Here is a 24300-nt window from a genome sequence, read left to right as displayed (position 1 = left end):
TCTTTATCCTGGATAGGTCATGTCAACTGAGTATTCCTGCTCTTGCTAAGTTATGCCTCACACCAGACATTCCCTGTTCTGTGTCTCAGAACTCACTCTGTCTCGTTCATGGGCATAAAGGTACTGAGGATATAGTCTCTTTCGTGTCTATAATGGTTCTACCTTTTCTTTAAATCTTATTCACATGTTAGTTACTTTCTGTATATCCTTTGTAGTTGCATGTTTTGAAATCTTATCTGTGCTCCATCCGTTTCAGGGCCAAAGGGAATATAGGGTCTCTTTGAAATCATGAGAATACCATGTAGAACAGTTATATTTACCTGTTTCTCATCAGTTATGTGATTTCTCACCAATTATGTGATTCTCACAGTTGCAAATATTTTTGTAATTTTAGAGAATAAAATATAACATTTTTGAAATGACAAAACTCTACTGATAGAGAACATATGTGTGGTTGCCAGGGGTTAGAATTGGGATAAGTAACACAAAGAAGTTTTTCTGATAGCAGAACAATTCTGTATCCTGATTGTCGTGGTGACTGCACAGATCTTTATGTGAAATAAAATTTCATAGTTGTATATACCCTCCAAAAATGTGTGTGTGTGTGTAAAAATTGACGAAATCTAAATAATGTCTGTAGTTTAGTTAATATTATTGGATCAATGTCAGATTCCTGGTTTTGATAATGTACTATGGTCACATAAGATGTTTTGGGGGAAATTAAATAAGGGCACAGGAGAATTCTCTGTAATATTTTTGCAGCTGCTTGTGAGCCTAAAATTATTTCACAGTGAAAAAGCTTTTTTTTTTTTAATGGAGAAGTGTTATATAAGCAGATAAATTTAAAGTTTAGGTGTGATGATTCTATACACTGGGAATATCTGGCCTTAGATATTGATGCCTCAGTAGCTAGAAATCTTGTGGCTTCACATTAATTGTGAATGACTCAAACTTTGGATAGAGTTGAGGCCATAGTATACTCTTGTCTTATAAGGAAATACATTCCAGGAAAGGACTCTGGTGTTCTGTAAAAAAGCAAAAAAAAAAAAAAATGCATCCTGACCTTATGTGTCACTCTGTTATCTGTTTATTTATACAAATAACATTTGTGTAAATAATTCAAAAGCTATTTGCTTAAAACTTCAATCACCAGGCCTGCTAAACAAGTAGAGGGCAGGAGACTGATTTAATTCTTTTCTTCTCCCCCTTTACTTTTGGTCTGGGTTCTGTTTGATTGTAAGAGAAGAAATGAAAAATACTGTGAACCGTACCGTCATGGATGGACAACCTTGCTCTGACTTGCGGAAGGTTGACTGCATCTGTCACTTTGTGATTTTCTCTTTCTTTTCTCTTAGGATGCATTGTTTCCCTTCCTTCTCCACCAGCAGGCCATGTGTGATGGTGTCACTGATGTTCTTACTGTGTCTTCCCTCCTCCAGCTATCTTAATGACTTGGACCGCGTTGCCGACCCTGCCTACCTGCCTACGCAACAAGATGTGCTCAGAGTTCGAGTCCCCACCACAGGGATCATCGAATACCCCTTCGACTTACAAAGTGTCATTTTCAGGTAGTAACTGAGTCCATAAAATCTACTTCCGAGCTCTTAAACACCTAGAACACGTTGGCGAATATATATTGAAATCATGTATAGATTTTAAAACAATAACACCTTTATACCAATTATTATCATTAGATACACAAATGAAGTAATGTGTCCCTGAGAGAGGAAGTAGAAGAAAAATGCATGAACAGGTTTCTTATTTCAGATTAAATCACTTAGAAATCAGTGAAATCAAAATAAGTTGCTTTAAAAATTTAAAACTACATGGTTTTGAAACTGCATTGATTAACCTAGCCTAAATTTACATAGGAAAATAGAATGAAAATTTATTAATTTCTCCTTCACTACTGCTCTTCTTTCTGGGTCTTCAGCAGAAGTAGTCTAATTTTTTTCAAGATGAGAAAAAATAAGACTGCTTTCATTTAACCTCTTATTACACAATCACTCAGATGTACTTTTAGTTAGAATACAAGCCACATGGTACATGGAGGAATGAAACCGTGTGAATATGTTTTTGGGTCTAGAAAGTTGAGTTACTTGGAAGAACCCATCCCATTTAAGGCAGCTACATAGAACACAGGGTTGTGAAGTGGGAGTTAATGTAACTTCTACGGTAACTCTGCCATGTTACTCTGATAAGCGGGTCCTTCATCATCGCCTGCAAAGCACTGTATGTTTTATTCTGATCAGTCTCAGCACCTGCAGTGGCATCTGGCTGCCATACACTACTCTGTTACACATATCCATAAAGAGGGTGACACTTTGGAAAGAACTTCTGAGCATCATCTTTTTCATCAATAAAATGGTTACATTAAATGATCACTAAGGTTCCTTATATCTTCAGCATTCTGGATTAAGTTTTGAGTTCATAGCATTTAGAGATCTTTAATTTGAAACACCACATTTCCATCTGCTTCTAACCTTGCTAGAATATTTTCAGAAAACATGTAGCATTTCATGGAGATTTTCATCTCCTCTTTGCTTTATGATTAGTGAAATCTGAAACCATGTCACTATTCCATCTTGGGAGGTTGTTTCCTTCATTTTGTGCACTAGCTTTTAAAGGACATTTTTAGACATTTTAGACATTTTAAAGGACATTTCAATAAAAGTAATGACAGAATAATAGTTTCTTGCTGCAATCAAAAGCATCTCATAGAGCTTAGCATGACAGGATTTCAGGGAATGAGGATTTCATATAAATGAACATATTATGCACTCAACACCAGAGAAGAGCCAGCGTTTTAATATTTATAAAGACCTAAGAATCTAGTTTTGATGTCTGTAGTTCATAGGTCTCCCTGGATCCATTGTTTTGCCCCTCAGATATCTCTTTCATGAAAACTTCTCAAAACAATCACTGAAACATCCTTGATTTCTTAATGTAGGTTTGACGCTGAGAGCCAGGAAGACACCAAGAACAACTGCAGTCTCAACACACACTTTCAGAACCCACCTCTCAAACTTTTGTACCTAAAACTCTCATTTTCTGAAAATATTTATCTTGTAAACATTGTGCACATTTTAGTCAACAGTTTGAAGAAACTTTGATTCAATATTAAGTTCTGCTAGATATTTTCATGTGTACATTAGCATTCAAGTTAATTGATATTGGTTCCTGAGCAATGAGTTAGCACAGAGTTGATGTGTAAGAAACAAATTCTTGAAATAATTCATATGGTGGCTTCTTACAGCATTTTAATTTTATACTCATGACTTCTAGCAGCATAGCAAGTTGATTTGTGCATAAGGCTTATTGCACCGTGTTGTTGGCATGATTGCACAAATTATTGTCAATATTGGAAGAAAAAAACAGCCTCAAATGCTTGAAGATCAGTGGGATTGTGTTTGCATTTACTTGAATATTTACACACTCATGTTGAAATGTATGGCATCTTACATCTTTTAAATGCCTTTGATTAACCTAGCCTAAATTCACATAGGAAAACAGAATGAAAATTTATTACTTTCTCTTTCACTACTGCTATTCATTCTGGGTAATACTTTTAGCTTCTGGATAACATTTCTAGCTTCCTTGAGAAATACATGAAGATCTTCATTCTCATTTTATAGGAAAAGAAACTGAAGACAGTATTTGCCATTAGAGCTGAGCACAAATAAAACTCATTTTATTTCTGACTCTTCTGTGCCTGGTCAAATAAAACACCCTCTTTGCTTGGCTTAGCACAGGATTTCTTTCTTTTCTTTTTCTTTTTTTACAAAGTCATAATTTTCATACATGCCAGGTAATTTTTTAGTAACTGCAATGATTTATTATGTGGAACGTCTAGACTTTGATTTTGGGTAAAAGAAAATTAGTAGATGGTCAATAAATATTAATTGAATTGACTTTGGTGACCATTCTCTTCAGAAAGTATATTTCTTAAGTTTATAAGTAAAGCTATATTTATATTGATGCTTTTCTTTATGTGCTATTAATATGAATGTTATTAACCTTGCAGAATGGTCGATGTAGGGGGCCAGAGGTCAGAGAGAAGAAAATGGATACACTGCTTTGAAAACGTCACCTCTATCATGTTTCTAGTAGCGCTTAGTGAATACGATCAAGTTCTCGTGGAGTCAGACAATGAGGTGAGTGTTCTGTGAACAGGCAATGGATTATCATTTTAGTATCTGATACAAATAACTGATAGGGCTTGGGGTAAACTGACTTGATTGCTTTCTTGAGTACTGATTTGAGAATTTTTTAAATAACCCCAAATAACTCTGTTGTACCACTCAGAACAATAAGATGTTTGAGCAGGTCTGTGTGTTCAGGTCTAATTAGACCCTATTTGATACTTTTTACACTAGACAGAGGCTCTGAAAATGAAAATAAGCAGGAAATCCCTAGGCTAATCATCACACTATTCTATAGCCTTCTTCCTACAGGATGGAGCTAAGAGTGCTGGAGTGAGTCAGCCTGTTTTGTTTTGTTTTCATTTTGTTTGAATCATTGTTTGTGTGAGGGGTGGGTCCCAAAGAATACTCAAAATCTCTCTTGGCAAATGTGAGTGATTTTGCAGCTGGGCTCTAAATCAGTTTGTTCTGGAGCCAAGAAGTGTCCTGGTGATGTGGCCTCGCTGCTCTTACAGAATTCTGGAGGCTATTGCATAACTTTATCTCTTCAAAGCACTGAGTGAATGAAAAAGCATCCTTGATATGACTGTCTGGAGAGCTGATTCAGGCTTGTCATCTCCCTATTGCAGGAAATTCTAACAAGTATAAATAAGGATTTTTAGGATGATAAAGGCGCCATCATGAGTCAGAGTTGACTGTGGGGAATAATTAAGGGGCATATAAAGCTGTGACTTTGATCTGGAGTGCAGTGTGTGTATTGGGGAAATGGAGAAGACATCATTCTTTTCCTGCTAGAGGCAGAGTTTGCAGACTGACATGCCAATAGCAGATGTTAAATATCATCCTAATAGGGTAGAAAATAAAGAGAAGGACGTGAGAAATCCCCAAAGGCTGATTAAAATAAGATCTGGCATATTAAAATGTACTTCTTATTTTGTACATTTTGGGGGTACACAAGAATTCTGGCTTCTTGGTCCTTTTAAATATTTTATTTTTCTTCAGGTGTTAGTATTTCCATTAAAATACAGACCCAGTCCTCCTTAGCATTTCTTTTGTATATAAGATTGATAAAAAGTTGATAAACAAATATCCCATATGGAGATAAGTTACCTATTCATAAATTTCAAATGTTTCCTGGGTTACAAGTATATGGCTTTTGAACCAAAGAAGTTCTTTTTTCTTTTTCATGTATATCTTGTTATTTAAGGGACTTCTTTTTAATAATGAGGTTTAATCACCATTTGCCTTCTGCAACACAAAGTGCCTGCAAAGTATAAGATATATGAGAATTATCACACTTTTGAGTTAAGCAGTCGCCATCAGAATTTTAGCTATGATATCTCAACATGTATTTTTATTTTTATATGTTTGTTATTCCATAATCTTTGGATATAATATTTTAAAGACATTACATATTTTGGAAGAACATGACAACATTTTTTACTTATTTGAATGTTGAATCAAGACAAAAGATATTTCGAGGGCTCATTCTACTATGTGCTTGATACCAGGGTATCTAAAGAGATACAGAAATGGGGGGAAAAATTGACACTGGCCTAAAGGACCTCATAAAAAGAAAGATGCCTTTGTCAGTATAGAGAGTAGGAGAAGAGAAAGTCCTTAGTTATAAAGGTCGTCATTTCTATTCTTTAATTTGCTGTCCAGTGAAATAAAATTTTAAGATGTTTTCAGCTACACAGAAAATATAAGAAGCATGCATAATTTAATTTCTTTTGCCACTATTTACCTATAGCTAGAGGAAAACAAATGTTTACCAATACATATTTTATATAAGATAAATGCATTATATTTATAAAGAAATATATTTTGTGATTTAATGCTAATGAGTTTACCACTTCAAAACTTGAAACTCATCATCTAATTCTAACACATAAATCCAGTTAAAGTTTCCACAGTAACTTGCCATTCAATGTATAGGTACGTATGTACATCTAAAAATACATCAGTTTCTTGATTCCTGTGGTGATGTCTTATGCTGCAAATTAAAATAATAAATCGATTACTATTCATTAGGACTCCCTAATCACTTGTGCATACTTTTTAAGCCTACCTTGTAATTTTATGGTGTTCTTTTCTCAAACATCAAGTCAAGTCTGATTGATAGTACTAGAGATGGTCTTAAATATAATAAGAAAAAATAATACTGCTCATTAATTTCTTCATCCATGTTATCCATAGTCATCACTGTTGGTAATTGGGAAACACTATCAAAAGTATTTTTAAATGTCAGGATGTAGTCCATTATTCTTTTTTATATTCCAGTTAGAATAATATATGAAAATGTCATTGCCTCTCTACTTTCTTAAATCTTTAACAAAACTCAGAACTATAGAATTCTACTTTCCCCACATTTTTAGTATTTGGTAAGACAAAGCTGGAATAAACTCCTAAAACATTGTGTTCTTTTGAAATCTGATGTTCATAACTCTAATCCAAAGCAGACTTTGTTGTACTTCCCTTGATATATATTCATGAGAAAAAAGTGGGAATGGAAGCTGACAGTTGCTTTTTATCTTGGGGAACTGTGGAAAACGCATTGCAGACCACTAGCAAAAGCACTTAAAGGACGTATTTTATTTTAGGTTATTGCTTTGGCTTTTAATATTTTAAAGCTTTATGTATTCATCCTCAGAATTTTTATGTAGATATGCTTTTGTCTGTCTAGATTCTGTCTTCCAAGAGTTTGGGGAATGAATTTCTTTATTTTTTTTCTTGGAAGAAGGAAATATGTGGTCAAACAGTGGGTGAGCATAATCAGGGTTGTAGAGCTGTGTTGATTTCCATATTCCTTTTGCTGTCGTGGTTTCCCTGTGAGAGCATACCAGCATGGAGCCAGCTGTTCCGCTGTAATCCTTTCACATGTACATTATTTCAGTGTCCATGAAAGTCCAGAAAACACAATAAAGCATTTGCATAACATAGTTCAGGTCATCAGTGTGGATCCAAACTCCATCTTTTAATCCTGTTTTTGTGGTTCTCTGTTATGTGAATATCTGAGCACTAATATGTTGTTGTTTCTCAGATACTCACTCAGGGACTGTCTTAACAGACCAAGCTTTTTACAGAATCACAAAAACTCGGACTCTTTTTCTCCAACACTTCTTTTTTGAGTGTATGCTTCTCAGTTCAGTTCAGTCGCTCAGTCGTGTCTGACCCTTTGCGACCCCATGGACCACAGCACTCCAGGCCTCCCTGTCCATCACCAACTCCCAGAGTTTACCCAAACTCATGTCCATCGAGTCGGTGATGCCATCCAACCATCTCATCCTCTGTCGTCCCCTTCTCCTCCTGCCCTCAATCTTTCCCAGCATCAGGGTCTTTTCAAATGAGTCAGCTCTTCGCATCAAGTGGCCAAAGTACTGGAATTTCAGCTTCAACATCAGTCCTTCCAATGAACACCCAGGACTGATCTCCTTTAGGATAGACTGGTTGGATCTCCTTGCAGTCCAAGGGACTCTCAAGAGTCTTCTCCAACACCACAGTTCAAACGCATCAATTCTTCGATGCTTAGCTTACTTTATAGTTCAACTCTCACATCCATACGTGACTGCTGGAAAAATCTCAGCCTTGACTAGACGGACCTTTGTTAGCAAAGTAATGTCTCTGCTTTTTAATATGCTCTCTAGGTTGGTCATAACTTTTCTTGAAGGAGTAAGCGTCTTTTAATTTCATGGCTGCAATCACCATCTGCAGTGATCTTGGAGCCCAAAAAAATAAAGACTGCCACTATTTCCACTGTTTCCCCACCTATTTGCCATGAAGTGATGGGACCGGATGCCATGACCTTCATTTTCTGAATGTTGAGCTTTAAGCCAACTTCTTCACTCTCCTCTTTCACTTTCAAGAGGCTCTTTAGTTCTTGACTTTCTGCCATAATGGTGGTGTCATCTGCATATCTGAGGTTATTGATATTTCTCCCAGCAGTCTTGATTCCAGCTTGTGCTTCATCCAACCCAGTGTTTCTCATGATGTACTCTGCATATAAGTTAAATAAGCAGGGTGTGTATGCTTCTAAATTACATTAATCCTCTTGAAATGGTCACAATAAATTATGTTTTAGTTTTATTAAAATATTGAGATAGTTTCCTATATCCCAGGTCCTCCTTTGCACCAAGACGGATTCCCCAATATTGGTTCCCATGAACATTTATTCTTCAAATGTGATTCTTAGCGTTGCTTAATTGATTAAAAAAAAAACATAAAAGGAGAGCGTAGACATTTGTAATACCTTAGCACTTAATGCCTGTTCAAAACTTGTTTAAACCATTACTTATTTGGATCTCACTGGCTGGCCTCCTGTGCAGAGATCAGGTTTGCTGAGAATGGAGAGATTAAGGCCATGGGCAAGATCATTCAGGGTCCCATTCCCCTGCCCTTCTAGACCAGCTTTCTTTCCCCTGCTTCACAGTGTCTTCCAGAAGTTAGGGGACGAGCTCAGAGAAAAAGCAAGAGGAGCTATAAAATGTAGCCAGGAACACAGAGGTAGAATGAAAATACTGACCCTGCAAGGCATTGAAACCACTCTTTTCCATCTCTAAGCTCTTGTTATACTCGTAGTAGATCAGCCAGAGATCCTTCACCAATCATTCAGTTTCTGTATTGCTCTTGTGATTTTAAACTATCTTCAAACAGTCTAAAATGTGCGTTTCCTTCAGATATTTCTCCTCTGTGAAGTCTTTCAGTTCAGTTCAGTCGCTCAGTCATGTCCTACTCCCTGCAACCCCATGAACCACAGCACACCAGGCCTCCCTGTCCATCACCAACTCCCAGAGTCTACCCAAACTCATGTCCATCGAGTCAGTGATGCCATCCAACCATCTCATCCTCTGTCGTCCCCTTTTCCTCCTGCCCTCAATCTTTCCCAGCATCAGGGTCTTTTCAAATGAGGCCAAAATATTGGAGTCTCAGCCTCAGCATCAGTACTTCCAATGAACACCCAGGACTGATCTCCTTTAGAATGGACTGGTTGGATCTCCTTGCAGTCCAAGGGACTCTCAAGAGTCTTCTCCAACACCACAGTTCAAAAGCATCAATTCTTCTGCTCCCAGCTTTCTTTATAGATTAAAAATTTCTTTATAAACTTTTTCATATTTATATGAAGTCTTTAAATAAAGCCATTTTGAAATTATTCAGCTGCAACCAAAGCCTGAACATTTTCTTTGAAAGTGTGAAGCACATGCTTTGTTCTGCTCTAAAAACTCCAAGTGAAGTTTGGAAATTTTTCTCAGATAAAATTTTCCTCTGGGGGGAGGAAACTGACTAAAAATTGAGGAGAAGAAACCCAAACTCCAAAAGTAAGAGCTAAAGTTAAGGTATCCAATCTTGGCGGGATTGGTTCTAACCCGCCTTTATCCACTCTCAATCAAATTATGAAGTCAGAAACTACATCTTGCTCCTCAGTCATTAGTGTAGTTATCTCTGAGTCATGGCCTGATTAATAGGAATATCCCTGAAAGATGTCCTACTTTTTCAGCCACTTGTTTCTTTTCTAAATGCCATCACACACTCTTTTCATTCTCTGTTTGCTTATTATTTTGCTCCTTCTTAATTTCTTTGTTCTCAATGCTTGAAGGGAGCCAGGAGGAAGTGTTCTGATCACCGTTTATAAGTCTGAACCAGAGGCCTGAACTTGGTGCTGGTAAGGGTGTGGGGAAGTAGATACACAGGGATACTTTCTGTGTGGATGTATATTGCAGATCTTTTAAAGACTTTACATGCAACCTGTATTAGTATAAATCTCTGAAATAGGTTTTTATTAATTTAATGGAAAATATTGTAAAATACTGTATTTGGTATAATCTGATTTCTGTAATCGCAACAAATTGCATATATATGTAAGTATTATATAGAGAAGGTTATTAGCATCCACCCCTTCCCCTGAAAAAAGAAAGGAAATAGAAGATTTTCTACCAAGACCAAAGTGTAAACAGTGATTGTCACTGTTGCTAGGTGATAGCATTACAAATAAGTAAAATGATAATTTTTTTAAGTAAAATAAAATAAGGCATCAGATTGGAACTTTAGTTTTGCTGTCTACCAACTTTGTTCATTTTTCTTTTGAATTATCTTTTTTTTTTTTTTTTTTTTTACTAATTTTGGAAATTGCTTATATTCTTGGGTTTGAGCCTTTTGTTATGTGTATTTCCAACGTCTTATTCTACTCTGTAGCTTGCCATTTATTCTCTTAATGATATCTTTTGATCAACAGAAATTATAAACTTTAATAAATATATATTAGATTTTTCCTTTATATTAATATTAAATGTGTCTCTCTGTGTGTATATCTGCTTGTGTGTGTGTACATAATCACATACACACAGTAGGATAAAATAAATCACCTAAAAAATCTGGTTGAAAAGACAGTAAGGATTGGAGAGTGAGATTAAGAATTGAAATAAAACCACACAATTAGGTAGCTTTCCAGTGGTAGTTCATAGATTTAGTCAAGTGTCTCTTAGTAACCAATAAAAGGAAGTAATCATAGTCTGTTACAGGGTTCACTTTGTCTATTTAAAAAAAAAAGTTTCTCCTGGGACAGAGCCCTCCAAGTGACTGTTGCAGCAACTTTGTACAGAGATGCTGCAGGAGGTCGTAAATTGTATCTGTAAAATACTCTTCCAGGAAACCAAATATCAGAATTTCTAAAGCCAGTTTATCTCAGTGTAAGTCAGTGTTGTAACATCAAAGTTTGTGACAGGCCAGTAACATGAAGTCTAAATACATAACTTGATGTAAGAATAAAACCAAAAATGGTCAGTAAAGTAGATTTTGTTTACCTTTGTTTTTATAAACTATTTCAGTGATACAGTAAAATTCTCTATGTGTGGTTTGTCTTTTCACTTTATCTTAGAGAAGAGTTTTTATCATAATGTGGTCAACTCACTCTTGGCTTTTACTGATCATATTATTGTATTTTCTTCAGGAATTAACTTTATCCCATAGAATATGATGATTTATCCCATAGAATATGATGAATACAAGCTGTGTATTTAGACTTCATGTTATAGGAATTAACTTTACCCCATAGAATATGATGATATATCCCATATTTTCTAGTAAAATTTAAAAGATTTTTGCTTTTCCTAGGTTTTTTATACACCTCTAGTTGATTTTTGTGTGTGATAGGAAGTAAAGATTTGATATACTCTTGCCATATTTCTGTTCAGTTGATCCAGTATCATTTATGGAATGATAATATTCATCATCCATATCCACTGATGTTTTCTTACCTTTTTTTTTTTTTTTTACCTTTTTAATTATTGAAAGATACACATATATATAAAGAAAAGTACACAGATTTTAAAAATGTACTGCATATTGGTTTATCACAAAGCATCTGTGTGTCCAACATCCCTGTCAAGAAATAGATCATTGCTTTTTGCAAGACCACCACAGCCCTGCTAGTGCCTCTCCGCCAGCAGGTAACCACTGTTCTGTCATGTCGTCTTAGCTTTTCTCTTTAGTTTTAATGCTTTAGTATGTATCACTGAACACCACAGTTTTTACTAGTGTTTAACTTTTATACAAAGGGAGTCAAATAGTGTGTTTTTTGACCTTTATACAGATGAAATGCTATTTGTGTAAACTTTGATATCTGGCTTCTTTTGTTCAGTGTTACATTTGTAAGGTATGTATATTTTATATAGTTCATTCATTTATCAATACATTGCCAAATAGTACTCTGTTGCCTAAAAATACCACAAATTGTTTATCCATTCTACTAAGCATAGACTTTTTGTGTGTTTCCAATAGGGGAATATTACAAATCATGCTACTGTGAATATTCCTGTAAAAGTCTCTTTGTGCACCTTGGTTTGCATTTCTGTTGCCTATCTACGTAGGAGTAGAATTGAAGGCACCTAGGGAATACATATCTTCAACTTTAGTAGATAAGTATTATAAATATAATATAAAGTATGATATAAATATAATATAAAGTATTTGGAAAATATAAGTATTTTCCAAAGTGAATGAACCAATTTACAGCCCCACCAGCCATGCCTGAAAGTTCCTGTCGCTTCCCATCTTTGCCAACCCTTGATATTGTCGTGTTAGCGCTTTTGGTGGCCGTAGACCTGAGCTGAAGTGCCTGCAGGGGCCTCTGTCATTGGACATACCCTCACTCCTAGTGCATAGCCTGCGAGATCCCTCATGGTTCACTGAGCCTCATCCCTTGAAGTCTCTCAGCTGCCATCTCCAGAATCAGCAAATAACTCCTTGGGAAAGTAGCCCCCAAACTTGGGCTCATTCCTCCAGACTTGTCCCTCCCCAAATCCTGACCTGTATTTCTTCACTACTTTGTAGCTCTCCAAGGACGTTAAACGGATGTTTTTGTTTTTGTTTTTGTCAGCTCTTTCGATAGTCCTCCTTCACACTGATATTAGTGACATAGGAGATGTGCATCAAGTTTTATTACAGGCCTGAGTCTTCCTCTGGGCCCTCTATTTGATCTATTTACTACTCCTGTAGCAATATAGAAGTTATAAAATCACTAGTTTACATATCTAGAGCGTCAAATCTACCTATCTCGTTGTTCTTCAGAATTTTCTTGGGTATTCTTGGTCCTTTAGTCTTTCACTTGAATTTTAAGATCAGCCTATCAAATTCCAAAACACAAATTTGATTGGGACTTTAATAAACGTATAAGTAAATTTGAGGTTTGTTTCTCAACTTTATTAAATATCACCATCCATAAATATGACATTGTATAGCTCACCATTTATTGTTTAGAATGCTGCTTTTGTCATTGAAGTGGCCAATTTTTATAAATGTTCCATATGTGCTTGAAATTGTGATTTCTTATTTTGCGGTGCAAAGTTCTAACATTATGTATGTTAAAACCATTCCATCCCCACTTTGCCAGGGTACTATTTTGACTTCTAACATTGTAGCTTAATTTTGCCTATTTTGAACTTCATATAAATGAAAGTAAATTCTTTTGTGTTACCTTCTTGTGTTCAGGATAAGTTTATTAGATAAATCAATGTTGTGTGTAGCTGCAGTTTTTCATTTTGATTACGGTATATTATTCAGTTGAATGAATATATCACAGGTTATCTTTCCATCCTATTTTTGATGGATAGCTAAGTGGTTTTCTCTTTGGGACTGTTGGAAATAATGGTAATATGAATATTCTTCTCATATTTTTGTCTTATATATGCCTCATTGTCTCTTGGATAGAAGTAGAATTGATCATTCACAAGGAATGTGTATGTTCAACTGTACTAGATACTGCCTGTATTCATTTCCTAGGGCTGCTATAACAAATCACCATAGATTTGGTGGGTTACAACCAGAGACATTTACTAGCTCATAATTCTGGAGGTTAGAAGACTAAAGTCAATGTATCAGCAGGCTGAAATCCCTCTGAAGGCTATAGGGGAGGATCCCTTCTTTTTCTCATCCTGTCTCTGCCTGTCTTCACATGGCCTTCTCTTCTGTGTCTGTGTCTTCTCTGCTGTCTTATAAGGACTCTTGTCATTGGATTTAGGGCCTAGTAGATAATCCGAAATGATCTCAAGATCTTTAACTTCATTATAGTCACAGACTCTTTTTCCAAATCAACTCGCCTTCACAGGTTCTAAGGGATACAACATGGACGTACCTTTTGAGGGGGTCACCATTCAACCCACTTATGCTACCAGTTTGCACTTTGAAAACAGCAGTATATATGTGTTCCAGTTGATCAGTATCTTTGCCAGCATAGATATTGTCAACTTTTTAACTTTAGTCATTATATTAGGTGTGTAGTAGCATCTCTTTGTGGTGTCAGTTTGCATTTCCCTGATTATAATGAGTTTGAGTTCTCTGTATATTTCTTTACCATTGTATGTTCTCTTTTTGAAGAGCCTATTCACTTCTATTGCCAGTTTTATATTGATCCGCCTTTTTGGAAAAACATTAACATAGAGTTCTTTTTATATTCTTTTTTTTTCTTTTTATACTCTTGATGCAAGTTCTTTGTAAGTTATCTGTATTGCAAGTAACTTCTGCTACTCATTGACTTGCTTTTGTATGTCCTTAAATAATGTGTTTTAGTGTGGTTCATTCTATTGGTCTTTTAAATTTTTCTTTTACATATCCTCCATAAGGAATCTTTCCTCCCAATTGTAGTGCATAGCATGTATATTTTGGAAATGGACTTCTTAACATGACATTTGCTATAATGTTTTTGTTTTTTGATTGCTACCTGTACAGTTCCACCTTTATTTTTTGATTCTGTGTTGTTGTTCATTCACTTATTCATGTCCTACTCTGGGACCCCATGGACTGCAGTACCCCAGGCTTCCCTGTCCTTCCCTTCATCTCCCGGAGTTTACCCAAACTCACGTCCATCGAGTCAGTGATGCCATCCAACCATCTCATCCTGTGTCGTCCCCTTCTCCTCTTGCCCTCAATCTTTCACAGCATCAGGGTCTTTTCAAATGAGTCAGCTCTTCGCATCAGGTGGCCAAAGTATTGGAGCTTCAGCTTCAGCATCAGTCCTTCCAATGAATATTCAGGGTTGATTTCCTTCAGGATTGACTGGTTTGATCCCCTTGTTGTCTGAGGGAACTCTTAAGAGTCTTCTCCAGCACCACAGTTTGAAAGCATCAGTTCTTCAGTGTTCAGCCTACTTTATGGTTCAACTCTCACATCCATACATGACTATTGGAAAAACCATAACTTTGACTATATGGACCTTTTTTTAATTCTAAATTCATTTAAAAATTAAATGCTAATATTAACACCAGCATTTTAATGTTATAAACATAAGTAACCACTCGCTTGTGATTTTTCTTTGATATTAAAATAATTTGCATAGCAATTACCCATTTATGTAATTTGGGAACACTGGAGAAAATTTAAATAATTTAATATAAATTAAACTTTTATTTTAAGATATATATATTTCTTTTAGGTAAATGAAAATATATGTGTAAAGTAAAAATTACATATACTGTAGGGTAATTTGGTATATAATACACAATCATGTGTTATTAAAAATATAGTTTATATAGCTTGATTGACTCATAAAAGTATACAGAAATGAATCCCTGAAAAGAAGGGGAAAAAAGAGAAAAAATGCCCTCTTGCTTTGGGGGTAAAAAAATAAAGCCATCTGAAAAATAATATGTGTGTTCCCCTCCCCCAACTTAGTTTTTTTTTCTTTCCCCTAATATCCCACTTTGGTCATAAACTTGTCTATTTTTTAAATTCCATACTTTTATGTTTTGAGACTTTGTTATTATGTACATTATAAGTTTGCAAATTTTATTTTTCCTGTTGATTTATCCTTATTGTCATCAAGAAGATGACAGAAATGCTCTTTGCTGAAATAAAGCAGTCATGCAAGAGCAAACCAGAAGTGCTAGTGTCCTTTCTTTCAGCCTAGGTGAGTCTACCGAAGACGCTCAGTCTTTTTTTTATAAGAGGTGGGGACTGAGCAGTAGGAAGCCAGTTGGTGGCAGCATCGGGGCGAGGACAGCAATGGACAGACTATACACGTGAGAGAGATTTGTTAAACTGATGACTCACTTGGGAGGGAAAGAGTATGTCAGAAGCAGAGTCCAGCCATACAGGAAGTAGAAAAGATTCTATTGCAAAGTAGTAGAAAAAATTAAGAGGTTCCCTGGTGGCTCAGATGGTAAAGAATCTGCCTACAAGGCAGGAGACTTGGGTTTGCTCCCTGGGTCAGGAAGATCCCCTGGAGAAGGTGTCACACAGGACCGCTGTGGTGTCACACAGGACAGTTTTACTAGTCTCAACCCCTCTGTGCTCGGCCTCTTCATCCTTGCTGTCTCCCTCCTGCCTGCTCGCCAGCAGCGACTGTTCTTTTCACTGTCTTCAGTAAATGTTGTGTAGTTGGGATTATACAGTATGTAGACTTATCCTATTGGCTCCTATTACTTAGTGAAATGCATTTAAAGTTCCTCCATGTCTTTTTATGGCTTCTTTTTAGTGCTGAATACTATTCCATTGTCTGGATGTACTGTAGTGTATTAATCTATTCACCTGCACAAGGACATCTTAGTTGCGTCCAAGTTTTGGCAATTACGGATAAGGCTGCTATCAACATCCATGTCCAGGTTTTTGTGTGAACCTAAGTTATCATCTCCTTTGGGTAAATACCAACGAGTGTAATTTACTGGATCATATGATAAGAGTATGTTGTTTTGTTTTAAAAAAAAAAAAAAAAAAAAACTACCAAACTGTCTTCCGAAACTGCAACACCATTTTGCATCTCCAGTAGCATTTTATGAAGACTGTTGCTCCACATCCTCCCCAACACTGGATGTTGGCAGTGTTCCAGATTTGGGCCATTTTAATGAGTATGTAGAGAGATTTCTTTAATTCACATTTCCTAACGGCCTGTGATATGGAGCATCTTTTCATAAGCTTGCTTGTCATCTGCATATCTTCTTTGGTGAGTTGTTTAGATATTTCGCCCGTTTTTTTTTTCTCATTGTTAGTTTTCTTACTATTGTATTTTAAAAGTTCTTTGTATATTTTAGATAACCCTCTTTATCCGTTACATCTTCTGCAAATATTTTCTCCTAGCCTGTAGTTTTTCTTATTATTTTACATTGTTCTTTGCAGAGTAGTCTTTAATCTTAATGTAGTCTAGTTTATCGATTATTTCTTTCATAAATTGTGCCTTTGGTGTTATAGCTTAAAACATCATTGCAATACCAAAGTCATCTGGATCTTATCCTATGTTTTCATAGTTTTGCATTTTACTTTCAGGTTTATGATGAATTTTTTAGTTAATTTTTGTAAAAGATCTGTGTTTGGAGTCCTTTTTTTTAATGAATGGATGTCCAGTCATTTTAGCAACATTTGTTATAAAGACTATCTTTTCTCCATTTTATTGCCTTTGTTCTTTTGTCAAAGATCAGTTGACTATAATTATGTGGGTCTGTTTATGGGTTTTCTGTTTGTTCTTTCACCAATATTATCTTGATTATGACAGCTTTATAATAAGTCTTGAAGTCAGGTAGTGTCAGTCCTCCACTTTATTCTTCTTCAATATGGTGTTGTCCATTCTGGGACTTTTACTACTCCATATAAACCTGGGATCAGTTTGTTGATATCTATAAAGTAACTAGCTATGATTTTGATTGGGATTTTGTTGGATCTGTAGATCAGTAAGGAAAAACTGATATCTTGGTGTTACTGAGTCTTCCTATCTGAGAACATGAAATAGCTCTCCATTTATTTACTTCTTTGATTTTTTTCATCAAAATTTGTAGTTCTTTTCATTTAGATCTTGTACATATTTTGTTAGATTTACACCTATGTATTTTATTTTTTTCTGCTAATGTAAATGATACTGTATAATTATCATGTCATCTAGGACAAACAAAACCTTTATTTCTTCCCAAATTATATACCTTTATTTCCTTGTCTTGTCTTACTGCATTAAGTTGGCCTTCCATTACAGTGTTGAAAAATATTGGTGAGAGAGGACATTCTTGCTTTGTTTCTGGTCTGAGCCAGAAAACTCCTAGTTTCTCACCGTTAAGCATGAGGTTAGCTGTAGGACTTTTTTAGATGTTCTCTATCAAGTCAGATAAGTTCCTTTTTATTTCCAGTTTTGCTGAGAATTTTTATCATGAATAGGTATTGGATATTGTCGAATGCTTTTTTGTCATCAATCAATAGGATCATGTGATTTTTCTTTTTTAGCCCATTGATGTGATGAATTTCATTAATTGATTTTAAGGTATCAAATTATCCTTTCCTACATGGAATAAATCCCGTTGGACATGGTGTGTACAATTCTTTTCATACATTTTTGCATTTGATTTGTTAATGTTTGTTGAGGATATTTTCGTCTTAAGTTCATGAGAGATACTGGTCTGTAGTTTTCTTTTAATGTCTTTGCTTTTGCTATTTGAGTAATGCAGTTTCATGGAACAAGTTAGAAAGTATTCCTTCTGCTTCTGCCTTCTGGAAGAGATTACAGATAACTGGCATAACTTCTCCCTTAAATATTTGATAAAATTCACTAATGAAGCCATCTGGGCTTTTTGTTTTCTGGTTTGGAAGATTATTAACTGTTGATTCAGTTTCTTTACTGGATATTTAGATTGTCTTATTTCTTCTTGTATAAGTTTTGGCAGATAGTATCTTTCAACAAGTTGATCCATTTCATGAAGATTATCAAATTTAGGGAAATTATAATCTTTTATTATCCTCTTAATGTTCTTGAGATCTGTAATAATGTCCCTTCTTTCATTTATATCAGTAATTCGTACCTTCTCTTTTTTCCTCAACCTGGCTAGAAGTGTATCAATTTTATTTATTTATTATTATTATTAATAATCTAATGTGATCTTTTCAATGATTCAGTTTGTGGAAAACAACTAGGTAATTTCCTGATTTCAGTTTCATTGACTTCTGCCCTAATATTTATTATTTATTTTTGTCTGCTTACTATGGATTTGATTTTCTCTTTTTTTCCAGTTTTCTAAGGTGGAAGCATATGTAATTATCTTTCTTCTATCTAATCTCTTATATGATCTTTTCTAATATATGCATTCAGTGCTATAAATTTCCCTCTAAGCACTATATACTTTGCATCCCACAAAGTGTGATAATTTTTTTTTATTTAGTTCAAAATATTGTAAAATTTATCTTAAAATTTCTTTTTCCCTTTTTGTGTGTTTTTTAACCTCTATATATTTTCGGATTGTCCAGTCATGTTTCTGTTATTGGTTTCTAGTTTAGTTCTCTTGTGGTCTGAGAGCATACATCTTATCATTTCTTATATGTGTTAAGGTGTTTTATGACCCACAATGTGGTCTGTCTTATTAATGTTGAGTGTGAGTTTGAGTAGAATTTCTATTCTGCTGTTTTTGAATGAAGTAGGCAATAGCTGTCAGTTTTATTCAGTTGATTGATAGTGCTATTGAGTTCAGCTATGTCCTGATTTTTTGCCTGCTGAATCTGTCCGTTTATGATAGAAGGATGTTGTTATATCAGTTTTTACCTCATATATTGTGACACTCTAATTTTAAAGTGCAGGTTTACATTAAACTGGGGCTTCCCTGGTAGCTCAGAGGGTAAAGCCTCTGCCTGCAGTGCATGAGACCCGGGTTCGATTCCTGGATAGGGAAGATCCCCTGGAGAAGGAAATGGCAACCCACTCCAGTACCCTTGCCTAGAAAATCCCATGGACGGGGAAGCCTGGTAGGCTACAGTCCATGGGATTGCAAAGAGTTGGACACGACTGAGTGACTTCAGTTTCACTTTCATTTACATTAAAGTATTGTTATATCTTCTTGGAGAATTAAGCCCTTTATGTAATGCCCTTCCTTATTCCTGATAACTCTCCTTGCCCTGAAGTCTGCTCTGTCTGAAATTAATATAGCTACTTCAGCTTTATTTAGATTAGTATTAGTGTAGTGTATATATTGGCAACCCACTCCAATATGCTTGCCTGGAGAATCCCAGGGACGGGGGAGCCTGGTGGGCTGCCGTCTATGGGGTCACAAAGAGTGGGACACGACTGAAGCGACTTAGCAGCAGCAGCTGCAGTGTATGTATCTTCATCCATTTACCTTTAATTGACATGTGTCTGAATATTTGAAGTGATTTTCTTGTAGATAACATATCAATTCAGTTCAGTCGCTCAGTCATGTCCGACTCTTTGCGACCCCATGAATCACAGCACGCCAGGCCTCCCTGTCCATCACCAACTCCCGGAGTTCACTCAACTCATATCCATCGAGTCAGTGATGCCATCCAGCCATCTCATCCTGTGTCGTCCCTTTTTCCTCCTGCCCCCAAACCCTCCCAACATCAGAGTCTTTTCCAATGAGTCAACTCTTCGCATGAGGTGGCCAAGTACTGCAGTTTCAGCTTTAGCATCATTCCTTCCAAAGAACACCCAGGACTGATCTCCTTTAGAGTGGACTGGTTGGATCTCCTTGCAGTCTAAGGGACTCTCAGGAGTCTTCTCCAACACCACAGTTCAAAAGCATCAATTCTTCAGCACTCAGCTTTCTTCACAGTCCAACTCTCACATCCATACATGACCACTGGAAAAACCACAGCCTTGACTAGATGGACCTTTGTTGGCAAAGTAATATCTCTGCTTTTCAATATGCTATCTAGGTTGGTCATAACTTTTCTTCTAAGGAGTAAGCGTCTTTTAATTTCACAGCTGCAGTCACTATCTGCAGTGGTTTTGGAGCCCCAAAAAATAAAGTCTGACACTGTTTCCACTGTTTCCCCATCTATTTCCCATGAAGTGATGAGACCAGATGCCATGATCTTTATTTTCTGAATGTTGAGCTTTAAGCCAACTTTTTCACTCTCCTCTTTCACTTTCATCAAGAGGCTTTTTAGTTCCTCTTCACTTTCTGCCATAAGGGTGGTGTCATCTGCATATCTGAGGTTATTGATATTTCTCCCGGCAATCTTGATTCCAGCTTGTGCTTCTTCCAGCCCAGCGTTTCTCATGATGTACTCTGCATATAAGTTAAATAAGCAGGGTGACAATATACAGCCTTGACTTACTCCTTTTCCTATTTGGACCCAGTCTGTTGTTCCATGTCCAGTTCTAACTGTTGCTTTCTGACCTGCCTATAGGTTTCTCAAGAGGCAGGTCAGGTGGTCTGGTATTCCCATCTCTTTCAGAATATTCCACAGTTTATTGTGATCCACACAGTCAAAGGCTTTGGCATAGTCAATAAAGCCGAAATAGATAACATATAATTGGTCTTATTTTTTTTATCAACTTTTATAATTTCTGTTTTTAAATTAGTATATTTAAACCAATAACATTTAAACTGATTATTAATATGGTTGGATCAGCATCTGCCATATTTGATATTGTTTTCTATCCATTGCCTTTATTCTTTGATCCTGTTTTGTCTTCTTTTCTGTCTCTTGTGGGTTTAATTGAATATTTTATTTGAAAGCATATAGGTTGTATATATAACTTATAACAAGACAATCTTAATTCATCCCTTCCATCTCTTGTATCATTGCTGTCATTCATTCCTACTTATGTAAGAATGCATAGGCATATATATAAGCACTCATAGTCAAATACATTATTCTCTTACTATTTTGAGCAAATGGTTAACAATTAAGATCAATTAAGAATAAGAAAAGCAAAAGTTTTTATTTGACCTTCATTTATTCTATTCCCACATAAATCTGAATTTCTGACCTATATCATTTTCCTTTTAAATAATTTCTTTTCTTTCAAGGCATATCTGCTGGCAATAGGTTTTCTCACTTTTTGTCTGAGAAAGGTGTTATTTTTCCTTCACTTTTGAGGGATAATTTCATAGGGTACAGAATTGTATGGTGGTTATTTTTTTTTTCCATCTCAACACTTTAAATATATCACTGCTCTCTCTTCTTGCTTACATGGTTCCTGAGAAAGGGTCAGGTGCAGTTCTTATCTTTGCTTCTCTATGGGAGCTTTTTTCCCCTCTGGCTTCTTCTAAGATTTTTTCTTTGTCTTTTTTGCAGCTTGAATATAATATGCCTACATTTGGTTTTTCTGTTTGTTTTTGCTTTTTAAAAAAATATTTATCCCACTTAGTATCTGAGTTTAACTTGTGGAAATACCCAGTTGTTATTGCTTCAAGAATTTCTCCTGTTCCTTTTTCTCTCTCACTTTCTGTCCTTCTTTTATTCCCGTTATGCCTATGTTACACCTCTTGTCATTGCCCACAGTTCTCGGCTATGCTCCTTTAATGATTTTAGTCTTTTTCCTTTTTGCTTTTCAGTTTTGGAAGTTTCTATTGAGATATTATCAAGCTCAGCAGTTCTTTCCTCAGCATGTTTTTTCTAGTAATCAAATGCTCTCTTCATTTCCGTTACAATGTTTTTGATCTCTAGAATTTCTTTTTTATTCTTTCTTAGAATTTCCATTTCTCTCCTTATATTATGTGTTCTTGCATGCTGTCTGCTTTATCCATTAGCTTCTGTAGCATATTAATCATAGTTGTTTTAAATTACCAGTTGGATAATTACAACATTCCCTACCATATCCGAGTCTCATTCTGACACTTGCTCTCTTAAATGGAATTTTAGCCTTTTAATACTAATTACATGTATCTTGTAATTTTTTCTTGATAGCTATTCAAGATATACTGGGTGAAAGGAACTTCTGTAAGTAGGTCTGTTAGTGATGTGGTGGCCAGGTATGGGGAAGGAGAAGCATTCTGTAGTCCTGTGATGAGGTCTCAGTCTTTCATTAAATCTGTGCTACTAAGTTATGACCTTTGCAAATACTTCTCATATCTTCCCTGTCCCCTCAACAGATAAACCTGCCCCATTAGGTGGGATAGCATGGCTCGAATTATTTGAAAGTGGCCGTTTCCTTTCCCCAGCTTCAGTTCAGTTCAGTTCAGTTCAGTCGCTTAGTCGTGTCTGACTCTTTGTGACCCCATGAATCACAGCACGCCAGGCCTCCCTGTCCATCACCAACTCCCGGAGTTCACTCAGACTCACGTCAATCGAGTCAGTGATGCCATCCAGCCATCTCATCCTCTTTCATCCCCTTCTCCTCTTGCCCCCAATCCCTCCCAGCATCAGAGTCTTTTCCAATGAGTCAACTCTTTGCATGAGGTGGCCAAAGTACTGGAGTTTCAGCTTTAGCATCATTCTCTCCAAAGAAATCCGAGGGCTGATCTCCTTCAGAATGGACTGGTTGTATCTCCTTGCAGTCCAAGAGACTCTCAAGAGTCTTCTCCAACACCACAGTTCAAAAGCATCAATTCTTCGGCACTCAGCCTTCTTCACAGTCCAACTCTCACATCCATACATGACCACTGGAAAAAACCATAGCCTTGACTAGACGGACCTTTGTTGGCAAAGTAATGTCTCTCCCCAGCTTAGTTAAGCTGTAATAAAACCCCAGTACTTTAGACTCTTGTAAAATAGTTTCTCTTGAGGGCAGCCCTTGTTAAGAAGAACGGAATGCTCTGTTCTTTTCATAATGGTCTTGTCTACATTGAGCCTCCAGCAATTTGTCAATTACAATTTAGGTTTTCCTACCTCAGCAGTGGTTCTCATAGAGATTTTTTCTCATGGTCTCTCCTCTAGCAGATTATGGTTCTGTACCCACATAATCTGTCTCTCCAGTTTGGGGAACAGTGGTTTGCTTTATGTCCGTCCTTCTCTGTTGGATTTGAAGAGTTGTTGATCTTAACTTTTTGTTCACCTTTTTATTTGTTAGGATGGAGTGGCAACTTCCAAGCTCCCTACATGCCAGACTAGAAACAGGAAGTCACTACTCTGTTATTTCAGGGTATTTTAATCACCCAAAGTGAAACTCTTTCATGATCATCTGTCATTCCCTCTTCCTTCCACTCCCTACCTTTAGGCAACCACTAATCTACTTTCTGTCTCTATGGATTTGCCAATTCTGAACAATCATGTAAATGAAATCATATATTGTGGTAACATATTTAAGTGCCTTTTCATTGCCATGTAACATTCCACTGCATGGCCATTTGGGTTGATACACTTATTGTTACAAATAATGCTGCTGTGACCATTTGTGTACACTTTTTTCTTTGGATATGTATTTCCACTTCTTTTGGATACTCCTAGAAGTAAAATTTCTGGATTGTTTGTTAATTCTGTGGTTGCATTTGAAGAATTACCAGACTGTTCTCATTGTAACTGTACCACTTTGCAATCCTACCAGTAGTAAAGTTTACCAGTATTACTTTACCAGTATTAACTAACTTCTCCATATCCTACCCAACAGTTGTTATTGTCTGCTTTTTTAAAATTTTAGCCATCCTAGTGGTTATAAAATGATATCTTATTGTAGTTTTGATGTCCTCAATGACCAATAACATTTTTATTTGTTTACTGGCCATTTGTATATCTTTTTGTGACAAGTATCTATCCAAATTTTGCCCATTTTAAATAGGCTTTTTTGTCTTTTTATTGTTAGGTTGTAAGAATTCTTTATATATAGTACATTCCAGGCTTTCACTGGGCTTCCCTAGTGGCTCAGATGGTAAAGAATCTGCCTGGAATGCAGGAGACCCAGGTTTGATCCCTGGGTGGTCAAGATCCCCTGGAGAAAGAAATGGCAACCCACTCCAGTTTGCTTGCCTGGGAAATCCCATGTCCATGGGGTTGCAAAGAGTAGCACATGGCTTTCACATTCACT

The 24300-nt window shown here is 36.1% G+C and overlaps 1 protein-coding gene across 1 annotated transcript in view; it reads left to right on the top strand.

Moving 5' to 3' along the window:
* Positions 1-24300, top strand: part of LOC133252724 (guanine nucleotide-binding protein G(q) subunit alpha) — a 313335-nt gene that overhangs the window by 229698 nt on the left and 59337 nt on the right. The window contains exons 4-5 of the mRNA XM_061425586.1: positions 1440-1568; positions 4025-4154. Coding sequence (XP_061281570.1) covers positions 1440-1568; positions 4025-4154 — 259 coding nt within the window. The remainder of the gene's footprint in view (positions 1-1439; positions 1569-4024; positions 4155-24300) is intronic.

The sequence above is a fragment of the Bos javanicus genome, chromosome 8 (genome assembly GCF_032452875.1).
Source record: "Bos javanicus breed banteng chromosome 8, ARS-OSU_banteng_1.0, whole genome shotgun sequence".
Lineage (NCBI taxonomy): Eukaryota > Metazoa > Chordata > Mammalia > Artiodactyla > Bovidae > Bos > Bos javanicus.
The sequence above is the reverse complement of the archived record's forward strand: the minus strand, read 5'-3'. Positions and strand labels throughout refer to the sequence as shown.